The sequence below is a fragment of the Polyodon spathula genome, chromosome 24 (assembly GCF_017654505.1).
Source record: "Polyodon spathula isolate WHYD16114869_AA chromosome 24, ASM1765450v1, whole genome shotgun sequence".
In the NCBI taxonomy this organism is placed as follows: Eukaryota; Metazoa; Chordata; class Actinopteri; order Acipenseriformes; family Polyodontidae; genus Polyodon; species Polyodon spathula.
In genome coordinates this window covers 10,481,742-10,497,593 of record NC_054557.1, presented here as the reverse complement: position 1 = coordinate 10,497,593, position 15,852 = coordinate 10,481,742, and the positions used below count along the sequence as shown (strand labels likewise).

At 36.9% G+C, this 15,852-nt stretch overlaps 1 protein-coding gene across 3 annotated transcripts; it reads left to right on the top strand.

The window, feature by feature from the left end:
• Positions 1 to 59: 59 nt before the first annotated feature.
• On the top strand, positions 60 to 13,297 carry LOC121299228 (ras-related protein Rab-27A-like). 3 transcript variants are annotated; one of them, XM_041226880.1, is made up of 7 exons: positions 60 to 153; positions 964 to 1,000; positions 8,908 to 9,080; positions 9,992 to 10,074; positions 10,398 to 10,501; positions 10,978 to 11,101; positions 12,512 to 13,297. In XM_041226880.1, exons 3-7 carry the CDS (start codon positions 8,928 to 8,930, stop codon positions 12,714 to 12,716), a joined length of 669 nt encoding a protein of 222 aa, XP_041082814.1. In that variant the 5' UTR covers positions 60 to 153; positions 964 to 1,000; positions 8,908 to 8,927; the 3' UTR covers positions 12,717 to 13,297. The 3 variants fall into 3 exon arrangements, with proteins under 3 accessions (XP_041082814.1, XP_041082813.1, XP_041082815.1); XM_041226879.1 differs by lacking the exon at positions 964 to 1,000; XM_041226881.1 differs by lacking the exons at positions 60 to 153; positions 964 to 1,000 and adding an exon at positions 6,280 to 6,369.
• Positions 13,298 to 15,852: the final 2,555 nt, after the last annotated feature.

The following is a 15,852-nucleotide window of genomic DNA, read 5'->3' as shown; positions in this document are numbered from 1 at the left end:
GTTGCACTGACGGAAAAGGGCAGGTTTATATTGGTTACAACCCAAAAAGGACGGAAAATTGGTTAAAAAGAGTGTGTTAGAAGAAGTGGTCAGAAAGCTGAACTGCGTTTTAAACGTTATTAAGTATAAAAGGACTATCGTTTTCCGGTGTCGGTAAGTAAAATAGTGCCATGCTTATATACTAAAACTTAGATTAACTTAAGTAATTGTCGTTTTTTTTTTTTTAATCTGTTTATGTAGTAAATTTGTCTATTTTAGCGTCACTACAGCTACATACTGAAATCGCGTGCATATAAGTTAGAACTAGCGGTCAAAAGCAAGACGACGAATTTACTGTTAGAAACTTTCAACCCATTGTCCTGATAAGCTATTTTGGGACTGCCCTTATATAGAAGTAGGTTCGTACTGTATTTATGAACTTCAGTAAACAACACACAGGATACAGTATCCTGTACAGATGTTGGCATGCGTTATGTACAGTATGTGTGAGTGACACTGCCAATAATTATTTTAATATGTGACTCGTTATTGATGGAAATTGCTGTTATTCCACATAAAAAGTTTGTCTATCCTGTTACTTACTGTATATTAATGACCACGTAGGGTCTTTGAATTTGAAGAGTCTTAATCTAGACCATAGGTTAAATATTCTATCTATCTATCTATCTATCTATCTATCTATCTATATATCTATATCTATATAATCTCCAAATGTTTTTCATGTCCAGGGGTTACAGGGCATAACATATAATAAATATATTAAATACTGGAAACTGCCAGGCCCACAGTCTGTTACAGAGATATTTAATGTATTTGCTGTGAAAAACTATGTCACCAGAACATCGACTCTAAGGGTTTTTTTTATGTTTGAAACCGTGGTAAAAGCAGAACAGCTATACTGTTTATCATTTGTTGTTGTAACTAATAAAGAAACAAACAGATGTATTATCTTCTTATGCCTAGAACACTCCGTTCCGCACGCTGCGGATATTGATACCTGGTAAGCTGGCCTAACCTCATTCTGCTGGATTTGTTATTTTGTTTTTTGTAGTTATTTTAATACGTGATCAATAACTAACCACCGGGGGTAAACCCAGTCAATATTGATGTGGCACTGAGCTTCTCGTACAGATGTTTTATTTAGATACTTGATAAGGGGACTGTACTGTATGTGATTAACAAACTTGCAGACATGTATTGCAGATGCCATTGGCATGCCACTGTAAAATATGTAATGCTAATACTAAGAGAATAAATACCTAGACTTTAGAACTGTTTAATATCAGCTTAGGTGAAGGGTGACGTTTCTCTGGAAAAAGTTACAGTCAAATCTTAGATTTCTGTCTGTACGTGGCAAATATGTTCTCACTGAAGTTGCTTTCTATGCATACAGTATAGATATTTGGTAGAATTGATCTTATAATTGATAAATGGGAAATGAAGCTATCTGGGGTTTACTCTAATATACCTACTCATTTTGCATGGTTTCAGATGAGATAGAAAGTAACTGAAAGCGTGGGCTTAAATCTCTCCATTTCTCTGTGAATTGCCTAATAGGAAAACAGTGGTTATAGAAGGATGTTATGGCATGCCTCTGGGCTCTTCCTAAAAAGAGTAGGGTAGAGGGGAGTTTAAGAGAACCATTTCCACCGTGAACTGTAGTGGAATCCAAAAAGTTTACAATTTGGAAAGCAATTTGGTTCTTTATAAAACTATTTGTTTGTAAAACCTTTCAAAGAGGATTAAACTCAAAACACTCTTACTCCAAAGATAGAGCTCCACCACTATGCCTACAAATGTAATGGTAATTTGATAATTCATGTTGCAGTTACGAGTTATTTACCCTGCATTGGTATATGAACATAACAATAGTTGGATCTTTACAAGCAAAACTACAGATAGGCAAATACTTTAGCGCTTCTGAAGTATGCAAGCATCCTGGAAAGGCTTCATATTTTCATAGTTATAGTCTAATTATAATTTTTCTTACTTAATATGGCTGACAGTTTGATCATGATCAAACTGATATGATCCTTCATTTTGTATGTGTACTCTACAATTCTCTCATCTACATTTTCTAGTAAGATATATATTTTTAAACCTCTGCCCATATATCAGCAGCCTCGCGTCAGTGACCTTAACATAACACCTGCCCTAATATATTGCTTTCATGTTACCGTTATTCTTGATAAACTGACAAGTCAAAATATTTATTATAAATTGTATAGGGTTTAATACTGTTAGCTGGTGTGTGTAACATTCTACCAATAGAGATGGTTACTGGGAAATTGAGTGTGACATTTCTTGCTAGTTGTACAAACGGTATCTGTGTTAGCAAGAAAACCGATGTGAATGCAGAAGTTAACTTAGCTAGCTTGCGTCAGTCTGATAATGTAACTTTGCTATTTTGAAGCGCAGAGACAAAAGCAATTGAATAATTTCCGAAAGGAATAAAAATATTCTAATAATTTAAAATTAGCCAGAAAGTACTCACTGCAAGAATAAAGACATATTTTCTTAGAGGGATTAAAAACACAGTTACAACCATATAGAAGATTTATCTTTATATCGCCAGAGAAACTAAACTACCACTGTCTTCACACTTTACCCTGCAAGTCTTGTTACAATATGTAGGCTAGGTCTTCAATACACAGTGATTGGGGTGGATTTTTTGTGTCCCACGCTACCTCATTTTGAAGCTTAGGATTGCTACAGATGGTAATGGCTGAGGAGGCGTATTCTTTTGCCACTTCCCCTGTGGGTGTGAAGGTGTTGATTTGTGTGTTTCCCCAGGAATGCTAATGTTGGCCAACTCGGATTTTAATTCCACCTTAAAATTGTTTGGCATAGTAGAGATAAATATTTTTAACCTGCAATCTTCTAAGATAAACTTTTCTACCATGAGCAGTAATTGAAACAAATATGGAAAAAAAAAAAAAGTGCTAAAACCGTCCAAACTTTTCCCAAAGCAATACCAGACCATGGTCTGAAAAAAAAAGAAAAAAACATTCCCCTGAACATTGATTTTAATGACAGAATATTCCTGTTGAGGGGCTCCCGAGGTGGCTTATCTGGTAAGGGCGCTCTGCGTGGAGTGCAGGATGCACCTTATAGCTTGGACACCGCCTGTTTGAGTCCAGGCTATTCCATTGCCGACCGTGGATAGGAGCTCCCAGGGGGTGGCACACAATTGGCCGAGTGCCGCCGCGGGATGGTTGGGGGGGGCTATGTAGGTCGGACAGGGTGTCCTCGGCTCACCGCGCACCAGCGACCCCTGTGCCTGTAAGCTGCCCATAGCTGCGTTGTCCCCGACGCTGTAGCTCTGAGGTGGCTGCATGGTGGGCCTGCAGTGTGTAAAAAGAAGTGGTCGGCTGACGGCACATGCTTCGGAGGACAGCATGTCTTCATCTTCGCCGCTCCTGAGTCATCACAGGGGTGGTAGCGGTGAGCTGAGCCTAAAATACAGCTGGACATTTCAAATTGGGAGAAAAACGGGGTAAAATCAATTGGCGCTTACAAAATTTAAATAAAAAAAAAAAAAATAACTGCATAAAAATGTTGTGTACAATAGATGACTAATTAGCTCAATCAGTCATATAAATGATTGAAGTTGCACCTACTGTAAACAGTCCAGGAGTGCTGGTAATATGAGTCATACTGGCCCTTTTAAGTAGAGTGGAAAGTGTTCCTCTGTGGTTATTCTGGAATGTGTGGGGAGTGGGACACCCAGCTGACTAATCCAGTACGGCAACAAGAATGGTATCTTAATTCAATGCATAAGCCAGGTTAGAACTGTATTTCTCTCTCATGCTAAAGATCTAGGCCTGCATTGCCAAATTCACATACCGTTGGTTTTAACACAAAGACAACAACTTGACAAATGTGTGCTTCTGTACTGCTGTTATTTGTCATTGCAGTCTAACTAATTTCTACCAAATCAACACGTGTAAATACCAAAGTAAATTCACAATTGAGTCTCACTCATTTTAATAATTTTTTTGGCCTCAATTTGTGTAAGCTGTAGTTACTAGCTATAGTTAGTGTAGAAATATCCTCAACTCCTAAATCAAGATGCACATCCAATGGATTGCAGAATGTCTTAGAACTCTACAGCTTGAGTGAGGATAACGCAATGCATAATGGATAATGCAATTGAGTGTTTAATGCAACATGTCTGACAGTTTTCTCTACATTTTTTAGTAAACCGGCAACACTTGGCGGTTGTCAAAATATGTGAAATGTTAAATAGCGTCTGTTGTCATCTGTTTCTGTAACTTTATTTATGTGTCAAGCCTGAGTCATTTAAACTGTAAAATCAAGACTCTGAAAGACCTTGTATGTGAAAAGAAAGTTTCAACACCGTTTATATGTTTAAACTTGCAATTAATTGTGATAAAATCCTAAAGATGAAGAACCAATTGAAATAAAAGTAAACTACACTGAGGATAGTGTAAAAAAAATCCAACTAGGCACAGTTAAAACCTGTAGTTTCTGACTTGCAATGATTTTATGTTAATGGTAATGCTTTAGTTTAATGGAACTAGGTACTGTCATTCTAGAGACTCTTTGCTCAAGGCTTGTTGCACTGATAAGGGAAAAAAATGGGAATGTACGTTCACAAGAATGTACAGCATTTTCTTATGAGATATAGTGGCTTGGTAAAATAAAATGCACAAAGTGCTGTAAAGAAAAAAAAAAAAAACGTTGATATTGCGGTTATATCATAGGAGACATGGTTATTTAATTGGATACTTGGCTTTGTTAAATGTTACTCACCTGACCAGTCAATGCTGCCACATGATGAACTGCTGATACTTATTAGATAAGGATATTGTGCATTTTGAGTTAAGTCCATGTGTGAGCGTTGCTTGGGAAAGAAGTGGTTTGAGTTGCTTTACGTGACGCTTCAGTGAAATACAAGTTTCTCAAAAGGTCAGACTGTTGCAAATTTATCCCAACCTGTTTCTTGAAGACAAGATGAAGAGCTGTTCTGTGGATGGATTAAAGGCTGAGGTTCACTTTAATGCATGACGGATCAAAATTTCTACACAGAATCAAAATCCGTTCTGTTTTTCCTTGAAGTGTTAAGGTATGTTATTAATAAGGTCAAACTTGTTCGGTACAGTAAATGGTAAGTTGCATTATAGAGTATCTGCAGTTTTTAGGTTAAGTTTTGGGTTTGGTTTGATCAATCTATACCCTGCAGGATTTTATTAGAAAAATTTTACAGCACTGGGGAATCACTCTGTATTGCATCAACTACCTATATGTTATATCAGGATTACCCATAAAAATAGATGGTTGATGGAATCCAGGGGGATTTTTCCTCCATGCTATAAAATTCTGTAATCCAGGGGTGTCTTAACCTGGCCAGGAATCAAGTGATCAAATCGGAAAATAAAAACAACCAGCCTACCACGTTAGTGCAAAGATCGATATCCTCATACTTCTGTACATGCTTTGTGTTGCCTGTTGCAGTAAATCAAACTGTTGATTTTTGTATCACCAAACACCCTGTGCTAGGATTTTTTAAATTGACCTTTTAACACCCATTACCTGAGCTACAGGTTTGTTAAAATGACAGTATGGTCTTCAGATCTAGAGCAACATTACATTCTCCTGTAGTTTGGTTAGAGTTGGACTCCTGCCCAGGGTGGATACCATTTTTCCTGTAATTTAGCATGTCGGGTGAAACTCACTTACTATCCTCAGGGCGAAAATAATTTATGGCATGGTAAGGAGGTGGGGGAGTAAAAGGTATCTAGTATCTTCGTATCAACACAGATATTTATAGGTTCTGTTCAGGCGTAATTATAGCATATCAAAGGAACCTGATAATAATGATATACCATTTATTTTTTATATAAATATAATAAAAACGAAATGATACAGCGACAAAATTAATATAAGACTTTGACTTAATATTCAGTTTGTCTAGCTTATCGCTCCGTGATATGAGACTATTTTTATTGGCCTTGTGGTATGAATATGCAGTGATGGACAATGTCTGTGAACATGTCCAGTCGTAATCATCAGGGTGCAGCTGTTCTGAGTAAGAATGGAAAAGGCCGTGCCCTCTTTGTAGCTGCATGCAAAACTGTTGAAAGGAAAAGTACATGCATTATGGCTTCAGCTGTTCAGCACTCCAATTTCCTTAATCACTAGACATTACAAGTGTATGCTCCAAAAACCTTCCTAGCATAAGCAAATCAGCTGTGGTTCAGAATGCAGATGAGAGCCGCTCCTTTGTGACACGTAGGCTCAGAACGCTGTGTACTTTCTACAGTAGGTGGTGTTGCAAAGAGCTTCTGCTGATCGCACTACTTTGACTTTAAGCCTGGGGACTTCCTGCTGTTTGTTATCGTGGAGGTAAGACTGTTCAGGCATTTGTATCGGAATAGTTCTAGGGATCAGTGTTCCAGATGTTACTTTCACATGATGTGTGCAGGATTAATTGAATAGTAGTGCCAAGAAAGAAATATTAGCAAACAAGTCTGATTCCTTGTGAGAGCCTACATTCTCCAAGTGCTCTTGAAGTTTTGGGCAAGCATTTAAAAATCAAATATTGAAAGCAAATCCGATTTGATACAATGAGCATCTAACGACAGACATATTGTTGCTCACATATTACATAGTGTTTCTTCTGAACTCTGTGAATAGCTGGGGTGTTTTTTCTGTTCAGTTCTAGAGTGCATCAGCTGCAAACATTGATGGTTAAGGATACGATTTTGTCACTGTGATTGTACATTTCACAGGCAAGTTGCTGAAAAAAAACGAGAATTCCCAGAAAGGTCATGGAAAGGCCACCAAATAATGTAGGTTTAGCTACATCAACATACACAGGAGGTTTTAAATAGTACGCCAAAACCAGTAATATAAAGACTATTGCTTTTGACTGCTGGCAGGTTTAAATGTTACTTTGGAGTACAAAACTTTAAATAAGTGGTGCTCCTATTTCTCTCTGCACGTCTGGCGTAAATGTACGCATATATACCAAATCAGCATGCCAAAATAGCTTTTACTACCCTGTTCAAAATGAAACACTACTGTTATAAATATCATTCGATAATAAGAATGAGATGTTTAAATTGGTTGTTTCTGAGTAGCCTACAGAGCACTGCCCCTTTAAAAAAACAAACAAACAAACAAAAAATCACACAGGCAGGCGCCGTGTTCAAGAAGCGGGGCATCACAAAGATCAGAAAAACAGATTGATTGACTACAAAACAGATAAACCTCTTGTTTTAGCTACAGTTTGCAGGAAATAATGATAAGCAAAAAGTGGTTCAACGGCAGTCTGAAGTATTTTGTTCAGCAATGTTTAGTTTTAGAGAAAGTGAGTATTTATTTTCAATAGACTACTTGGGTACACTACAGTGTATGAAAACAAAGTTTCAAGAAATAAAATGTAAGTCTTAATATTTTTTAAAGATGCAAGCCCACTTTTTTGTTTTAAAAAAAAAAAAAAAAATGAACAAGCGCTGTATGTATGTGAAGATCACAACCGAGAGTTTACAGTGACATATGATCTGTGTTCATTTACATGCTCGGACAGCTACAAAATAAAAATCTCATTTCCTGACCCACACAGCTACATGTAAATGCTGGATGCTACACAACCAAGCAATTTACATGTATTGTAGATTTGTATTTTCAGTGCCTGGCATACTGCATTTTTAAAGGAAATAAAGGCAGTGACAAACCAAATGTTTTTTTACATTGATTTCCAAGATTTCACAGACTTTTGTTCAAATTCACGATTTTCGTGACCTCCCATGACAAAATCGTATCCTTATTGATGATTCAGTGTCTTTGTTTGTGTGGTGCTGTGCTAAATAGACACCTTCCAGATAACAGTGGATTGATAACCTACAGCAGGTGCTTGTTCACTTCATTCACTGGGTGGAGGTGTGTTACTAAACATTTAGAGAGGGAGGAAGGTAAACCTGGTGTGCGGTGTCATAAAGCTCTGTAATGAAAATATTAACATTTAAGGTTTGGTCTGAAAAGTGTGTGTGTGTGTGTGTGTGTGTGTGTGTGTGTGTGTGTGTGTGTGTGTGTGTGTGTGTGTGTGTGTGTGTGTGTAATTTCACTACAGTATGTTATGTACTCTTTCACAAGGGTAAGTTGGATTTCTGACCTGTAGGTTGTGGTTACTTTTGAAGCTAAGGTTTTTCACACACATTATGTTTTTATTAAGCATTTAATTGCTGGTCTTTGCTTCTGTTTTATGTTTAGTGTGCTGCAAATTCACTGCTGTTTTGTAACATACCATCATTATTTTGTTAGACATGTAGTTCATGCAGCATTAACAAGGGTGTGCATTTACCATAAAATAATGAGGACCGGGTATTCTTTAGATTTTTAACAGCTACATGTACGCCCTTTGGATAGCTTGTAAAGTCTAAAATACAGCACTACAGTGCTCCTCCTGGGGTTCCAATATGCTTGTTCTTTGTTTTGCTTTTTGGTATGAGTTACCATAATGTGTTCATTTACATATTCTAAACAAAAAAACAAAAAATGAAGCTTTACTCTGAATAGAATGAATTAGTCTAGCATTAACTAATTTGTGGAGAGATAGTCTTAGAGCAATTTCTGGCTTCAGCAGTAACATATTAGCCCTACCCTCAAAAAATATTGCTGTGTTTTTGTGTGGCAAAACGTAATTGTTAACTGATGAGGTCAAATGAAGTTAAAAAAAAAAAAAGAGATGCACATACCACAAAACTAGCTCACGTGCTACAAAATGCTTTGAAAGTTTGAAATTCTATATTATTTCACAAATACAATAGATAGCTGTCAGTTGGTATGTGAATGCAACTCGAAATCAGAGGTGGTCGTATTCACATTGACCAATGGATGTGCTCATTATAATTAACAGTGGTGTGTTTGCTTGTGTTGCAGGTCAGAGCAAAGTTCTCACCATGTCTGATGGGGACTATGATTACCTCATCAAATTCTTAGCTCTGGGAGACTCGGGCGTGGGAAAGACCAGCTTCTTATACCAGTACACAGATGGAAAGTTCAACTCCAAGTTTATCACAACGGTGGGCATAGACTTCAGAGAAAAAAGGGTGGTAAGTAAGCAGTTGTAATTGACAACACTGTTCTGTTTCAGTATTTTTTTCACTTGGAGTTGGCCTGCTTGGGAACTGCTGCCATTTGATTAGGTTTGTCCCATGATGGGAGTGCTCCAGGGGGGCGTGGCTTGGATTAGTTGAGGAGCTGCTCCTGGTTCCGGCTGTGCTAGTTGAAATGACCCTGTACCGGAAATAGTCACACACTGTTTAACTTGAAAACCCCAAAACTCAATCAGGTGTACCAGAAGTTGACCTCCGGAGGTTTGGAACACAGATCACAGACTAAAAAGATTTTAGTGTTTTTCTATTTTCTTAAATATCCTTCAGCTTGTTAATAATTTCTGTCTGTTGGTAGTTTTTGAGTATGCAGACCTTAAGACTACAAACTTTGTCTCCCCAACCTGTCAAATTATTTAGAAAACTTAAAATCTACTGAGTCACTCACTCACTTGAATTCTCCACTTCAGTGAATAAGGATGTCCCAGTGGAAACATTTGCTGATTTAAGAGCTAAAAACAGCAAGACGAGATTAGGTGGCAATGTAATTGACCTTTTTTGAGTTTCTAAACTAGAATGGTTCCCTCTGGGCATTTTTCTGCCTGCTCCCACAAGAAGGTTTTTAAGGTCACTAAATGAAATGGCTTCACCGATTTTTAAACAGTCTCATTCTACTGCACTGAATTTTAACACTGAGTCTGCCACTCGAAAGCATAGAATGAAAGACAAGACCATAGAATAAAAGACAAAAAGATCACAATCAGTCTTGTACCAAACACTGGAGAAACCTTAAACTGCTTCTGATCCAGTAATACGTGTATAGTGTGCTTTTGAATTCAAGTGTAGTGCTTTGGTGGCATAAAACAAAGGCAATGTAAGCTTAATAGAAAAGTAATCTCTTATTTTAATAGATGTATAAATCTGGCCCAGAGGGGAATTCTGTCAGAGGGCAAAGAATACACATTCAGCTTTGGGACACGGCGGGACAGGAAAGGTGGGTTATTAAATAATAATAATAATAATAATAATAATAATAATAATAATAATAATAATAATAATAGTAACTAGCTGCCCCTAATGCTGTTTCTGACCCTTGGCCTCTGTCTTTTCTGCATTGCAATTTTCTACACTATTTTAGTTTGCTTCTGTGGGGAGTTTGATTTACGTTTCTTTCATTATTCACTCTCTGAATACAAGTCTCCTCTGGTACATAGCTTACCATTACGATTTGAAGATAAAAACTAGTTTCCACTGCCTGATTTAGTGTATTTTTTACGTGTACTGCATACCACATTGATGTTTTCTTTGTTCTCCTAGGTTTCGAAGCTTAACAACAGCTTTCTTCAGGGATTCTATGGGCTTTCTTTTGCTATTTGATCTCACAAATGAGCAAAGTTTCCTTAACGTTAGAAGCTGGATGAGTACGATTTAACATTCTTTTAAGTTCTTCAGAGTTTGTACTGTAATAGTTATATGTCCTTAAGCCTAAATACCCGGAGTCACTGTCTGTATACTAATGTAAATGGGGGTCTATATTCATGGTCTGAACAGCAGCCGATCAAAATAGTTCAAACTCTTAAACATTTGTTCTTTTACAGCACTCTTTCCATTGCATTTGAATGCGATGTTATTAAGGAGGCCGTTAAACCCCTCTTGAGGGGAAGCCCCAGAAGGATATATGAACCAGTGATATTAGTTGGCTCATTTGCCACAGTTTAGATGATAAAAATAGACCTAAATAAATCTCAATGGAATGTATTTAAAAAAAAAAAAAAAAAAATGTTGTTGTATTAAATGTACAACTTTCAGAAATGGCAGTACAGCCTGGATGGAAAGCAGGTGTCTGTTTTACAATTAACACTGCAAATATTTATCACATTAATGCCTTTCTATCTAGGTCAGTTACAGACGCATGCATATTGTGAAAACCCAGACATTGTTTTATGTGGCAACAAATGTGATCTGGACGACCAGAGAGCGGTGAAGGAAGAGGAAGCCAGGGAGCTTGCTGATAAATATGGGTATGCAGCCTCACGTTGTAGCTCTTGCTAAACTGTGTTCTAGTTTACTAAGAGGGAAGTGGCAAATGCCACCAGACGCAGTGTTTGCATTGGCTGAAATGTTTGGTGCAGCAGGTAACAATGCAAATAATCTATCTATTTAAATGGTACTTATAGACCTCCAGAAAGGGTGGAGTAGCTGTTTCTTTTTCTTTTACCTTTGTACTATTTCAGTCTTCTACAATAATAATTTGATTAAGAGCTCTTGCATGAGCTCTCATTGAAAATAGCTTTTGGCATACAGTGACAAACCCATTGTTAAAGTGACAGTGAATGATTTTTGTGGTTCCCTGATTGAATAGTTCTTTGTATTCGGCCATAAGAAACATATCTCTCATAAATCCATGATGGGTGCCAGTCTCTGCTGGGGAGGTGGTGGTGTTTAAAAATGCAGAGGTCAATATAGTGCATGTTAAATGTGTACACTAAAAGATCAGCATTGCAGTGTCTAAGGCTGAATACAATGCAAAAATACTTTTTTAGATTTTGTTTATCTGCATACATTTTAATTAATGAGTGTTCCCAGTTTCGTCAAAACATTTATTCAATGTCCAGTTTGCTGTGCTGTTTTGTGTGCTATGTTGATAAAGAAGGGGTTGAGGTAGATGGGGCAAAACTCACGGAACATAAGAATTGTCAGTTTAATGACAGCAAATGCTCAAATCCTCATCCTTGTTCTGGAAAACACGTCTGAGTGAGCCCGAGACATGAGTGTTGAACACGTTCTACCGTTGTCTTTTTTGAGTATTAACTTGCAAGAATGAACAAGTATGACTTAATAAGAAAAACGTGAAATTACTCATTTGCAGAGCATTTTGCAAATCCTGAACAAGGATAGCCAGCTACAAAGAGGGTTGCTTCATTTTCAAACATGGTCTTTTTTTTTTAATAAAGTAAAATGCTTGTTAGTGGTTCCAGGGTTGCGCCAGACGGTGCTGGGAGCATTTTCTGTGCTGTGCTATGCATGTGCTGTTCTGTAAAGGCCACGCGAAAGATTTGATCATTTTGGTTGATTGAGTGTCTCGTATGTCAAAATCAAGTACTGTACTTTGTTCCTCATCCTGAAATCTTAACGGTACCAATCGATCAGAGCCCTTACTCATTCAGAGAACAAAACAAACACAAATTCAGTTAATTGTCATTGATCTTTGTTTGTACTTGATTTGGCTTCTTAGAATTCCTATCAATGAGTATGTTGACATTTTTTGATGACAACAGTGTATCCTAATTGACATGATCAGATCTTGGGGGACACCGTGATGAGTACTAACTTCTTAATTATACAGGAAATTACATTCAAACTGCCAAGGTAGAAGTGACAGGATTGAGAGAACCAAGCTAATTTGTTACCTTTTCTTTCTTTTTTTTTAGGATTCCTTACTTTGAAACGAGTGCAGCCAACGGGCACAATGTGAGCAAAGCAGTGGACGCTCTCCTGGATCTCATCATGAAGCGGATGGAGCGGTGCGTGGACAAGTCGTGGATCCCCGATGGGGTAGTGCGCTCCAACGGCCATGGGTCTACGGAGCGGCTCAGTGACAGCAAGGACAAAGACCAGGGCAAGTGCAACTGTTAATCTGCACCTGGAGGAGCACCCCTGGTTTCTGAGTAGAACAGCTGCAGTTGCCTTGACAAGGGGCATGACCTTTCTGTGTTATTGTAACAAAGCCCTCCGTCAGAAGAGGTTGATGTGAATGCTGAAGGAAAGACTAAATGTATTTTGCCCCTTGTAATTACAGTTGTACTACCAGTAACCAGTAATAAAGTAACAAGACACATGCTATGTACTGTACTGGTCAGGAGTGGTGGCGCCTTCATGCTGAAGCCATGATATTTAAAATATAAACTTTCTTGTATTCCAACAGGAAAACAGGGCAGAGTTAGTGCTAGCAAAGTTTCTTCAGAGAACTGAAACTGCCAGATGTTCTTTTGGGACCATTTCACTTCTTAATTGGATAGAAAGTGCTGTATACAGAACCTATTGGTCCTGTTTTGGTGAGACATAATTGTCCTAAGTCTAATAATCATTACAGGAAATTAAATTGGTGATAGAATTATTTGTACATGTTATTGTGTTCATGTATTTTCTTTAGGATTCATATTATGGTGGTATTTATTTTTTTTTCTTTCTTGTTTTTAACTAGATGGGATTTGTGTTTGATTGTTCTTTCTATGTTCCTAAAAAAACAATCAGAGTGTGTGTGTGTGTGTGTGTGTGTGTGTGTGTGTGTGTGTGTGTGTATATATATATATATATATATATATATATATATATATATATATATATATATATATATATATTATATATATATATATGAACTTGATTTCAATATGTGCCTAAATCACGGATTTAGTGGACATAACATAAACAAATTTGTGACCTCCCAAACACTCAATATAATGCCAAATATGTTAATCACATTCTGTGTAATGAAAGGATTCCTCGTAATATTTTATTATTTATTAAAAATCATGAGTAAACATTAATGATATTTGCATCTTTATTGTCCACAGAAAAAGTATGAAAGTGTTGTTTAATTTTCATGTGTAATATGAGAGCAAACAGCCCACAGGCTTTTGTTTAAACATTGTATGGAGGCAGTCAATGCAGTCTTCAGTAGCATTTGGTGCAAGTCAATAGTTCATTTTAAATTATTTTAATTCACAGGTGTAATAAGTGAACAACATATAGCATGTTTGATTTACATATAGATATACAATTGTAGTAACAAAGCTTAAATTACTATTTAAAATGCAGTATTTTTAAATACTTCATATTTTCTGATCTGGGTTTTTGATTTTTCTCTAACCCCAAATTTTACAAAGACACATCTGACTGCTTCTTCTTTTAGTGGCTAAAAACAAGTGAAAGATCCACATTGCTATGATAAGAATAGGAATTATTAGGGTCAACATAGTGCTAGAAGTTCAGTGGATATATATATATATATTTTTACTACAGTGCTGTCTCGTTCTTTCACTATTTTAGTTATTTCACAGTTAGGGCATGCTGGTAGTAAAATGTACTTCTATACTGTATAATGACCCTTCACTTATTCACTGCCATCAGTAGTTTTTGCACAAGTCTTATGTAACAAGGGTTGGAAGATTTTACTATATATTAGGTTGGAAGATTCTGTGCAGATTTAAGCACTTTTTAAAATTAATATTGTCAAAGGTAAGAGATACTTTTTAATTACTGATTAAAATTAAGATTAAGATTATGTACTAAAACACTGAGAATATCTGTTTCTGTTTTAAAGCATTTTCCAATTGTAAAATCATTTAAATTTGATACTGAAAAATAAAATAAATATTTATCTCTTCAGTATTGTTTGAATGTGTTTACAAGGCTGTCAAATTAAATATGGCTTCACCTAAGAGAGAAAAAAAAGACAGTGTACCTTTATACTTGTGAGTTTCTTGTCTTGTACATTATTGGAAGAATTCTTCAACCTGGTTGATTTTTTTTTACATTGTTCAATAGAGCGGTTGTGTTAATGTGTGTTTCCCTTGCACCGTGGTTTTAACCTGCACTGGTGCTTGAAGCTGTGAGATGCTTGTGCAGCACACCAGAAGGGTTTACTACAAAGGTTGCATTTGGTACAGAATGTAATACAAAGTGAGAATATATTACAACACAGCAATTTTAGTGCATTTAACTCTAGCTGTGCTTAACACATAAGAAAGCATCAGCATTGAAATAAACCTGGGATGAAAGATGTTGAGAGGTTAGGAACAGATACCAAATCAAAAGATTCATAAGACCCTTCTGAGTTATTTAGGTAAAAATTGTATTGGGGGAAATGGGAGCCAAGTATTGGTGTGAGTATGCTGAGATCAAACGAGCCCTTGAATTGTGCCAAGAGAAGTACTATGACAATCAAAGTGCAGAAGAGAGAACTTCACTACAGTTGAAACGGTGTTGGTTCTATGCTGGTCTTGAAGCCTTAAGATATCCTTTAAAGACACAATCTTGATAATAAACATTCAGTGAATCTTTTATTTTTATTTTGAAATAGCACTGTTTAGATCAGGGGTGTCCAATCACAATCCCGGAGGGTCATTCGACTCTAGGTTTAACAGGTACATTGATATAAGTAACTACTTTGGGGTCTGGATGGGGGTTTAAATGGTTAAAATAAACAATTCAGAACAGGGCTGGAACAAAGACCAGGAGTGGAAGGGTCAACAGTGGCCATCCCTGGTTTAAAGGTATCACAGCTATGTCAAAGCACCTTAACACAGAAAATATCAGTAAAAAAGACCTGCAATAAAGGCTTTTGAACCCAGGCTGTGCTTTGTTTTTGATAGAATCTGGTTTTAGCCCATTCTAATTGCTTAATCAAGCATCCATTGGGGTGGGGGATTCTAATGGTCTGGTAACTACTGCAACTTCATTCAGTGGCACCCCTGGCTTAATTTTCTTCAAAAGTCAATGACACACGTGGTGCTAATTACCCAATAGGACTTCTCTCAGAATTCCAACAGAAGAATAATTACACTCTGAAACTTATGCATTAGGACTAAAGCAAGTATCAGTACATTATAAGTACACTAACTCACTAACTACACTGGATGCTGGGACAAGATGTTGACAATACAACTACTACTACTGTCTGGGGATGTAGTGGAGGTGGACATGCAAACAGTACATCCTTTCTGTCTGTCTGTCACACGTTATCTAGAGGATCGCTTGTCCAATTGTGATG

Coding starts and splice junctions, on each gene's coding strand:
- LOC121299228 (XM_041226879.1), top strand. CDS start 8,928: ATGTCTGATGGGGACTATGATTACCTCATCAAATTCTTAGCTCTGGGA. Junction 9,081..9,991: donor ACTTCAGAGAAAAAAGGGTG/GTAAGTAAGCAG, acceptor TTATTTTAATAG/ATGTATAAATCTGGCCCAGA. Junction 10,075..10,397: donor GACACGGCGGGACAGGAAAG/GTGGGTTATTAA, acceptor TTGTTCTCCTAG/GTTTCGAAGCTTAACAACAG.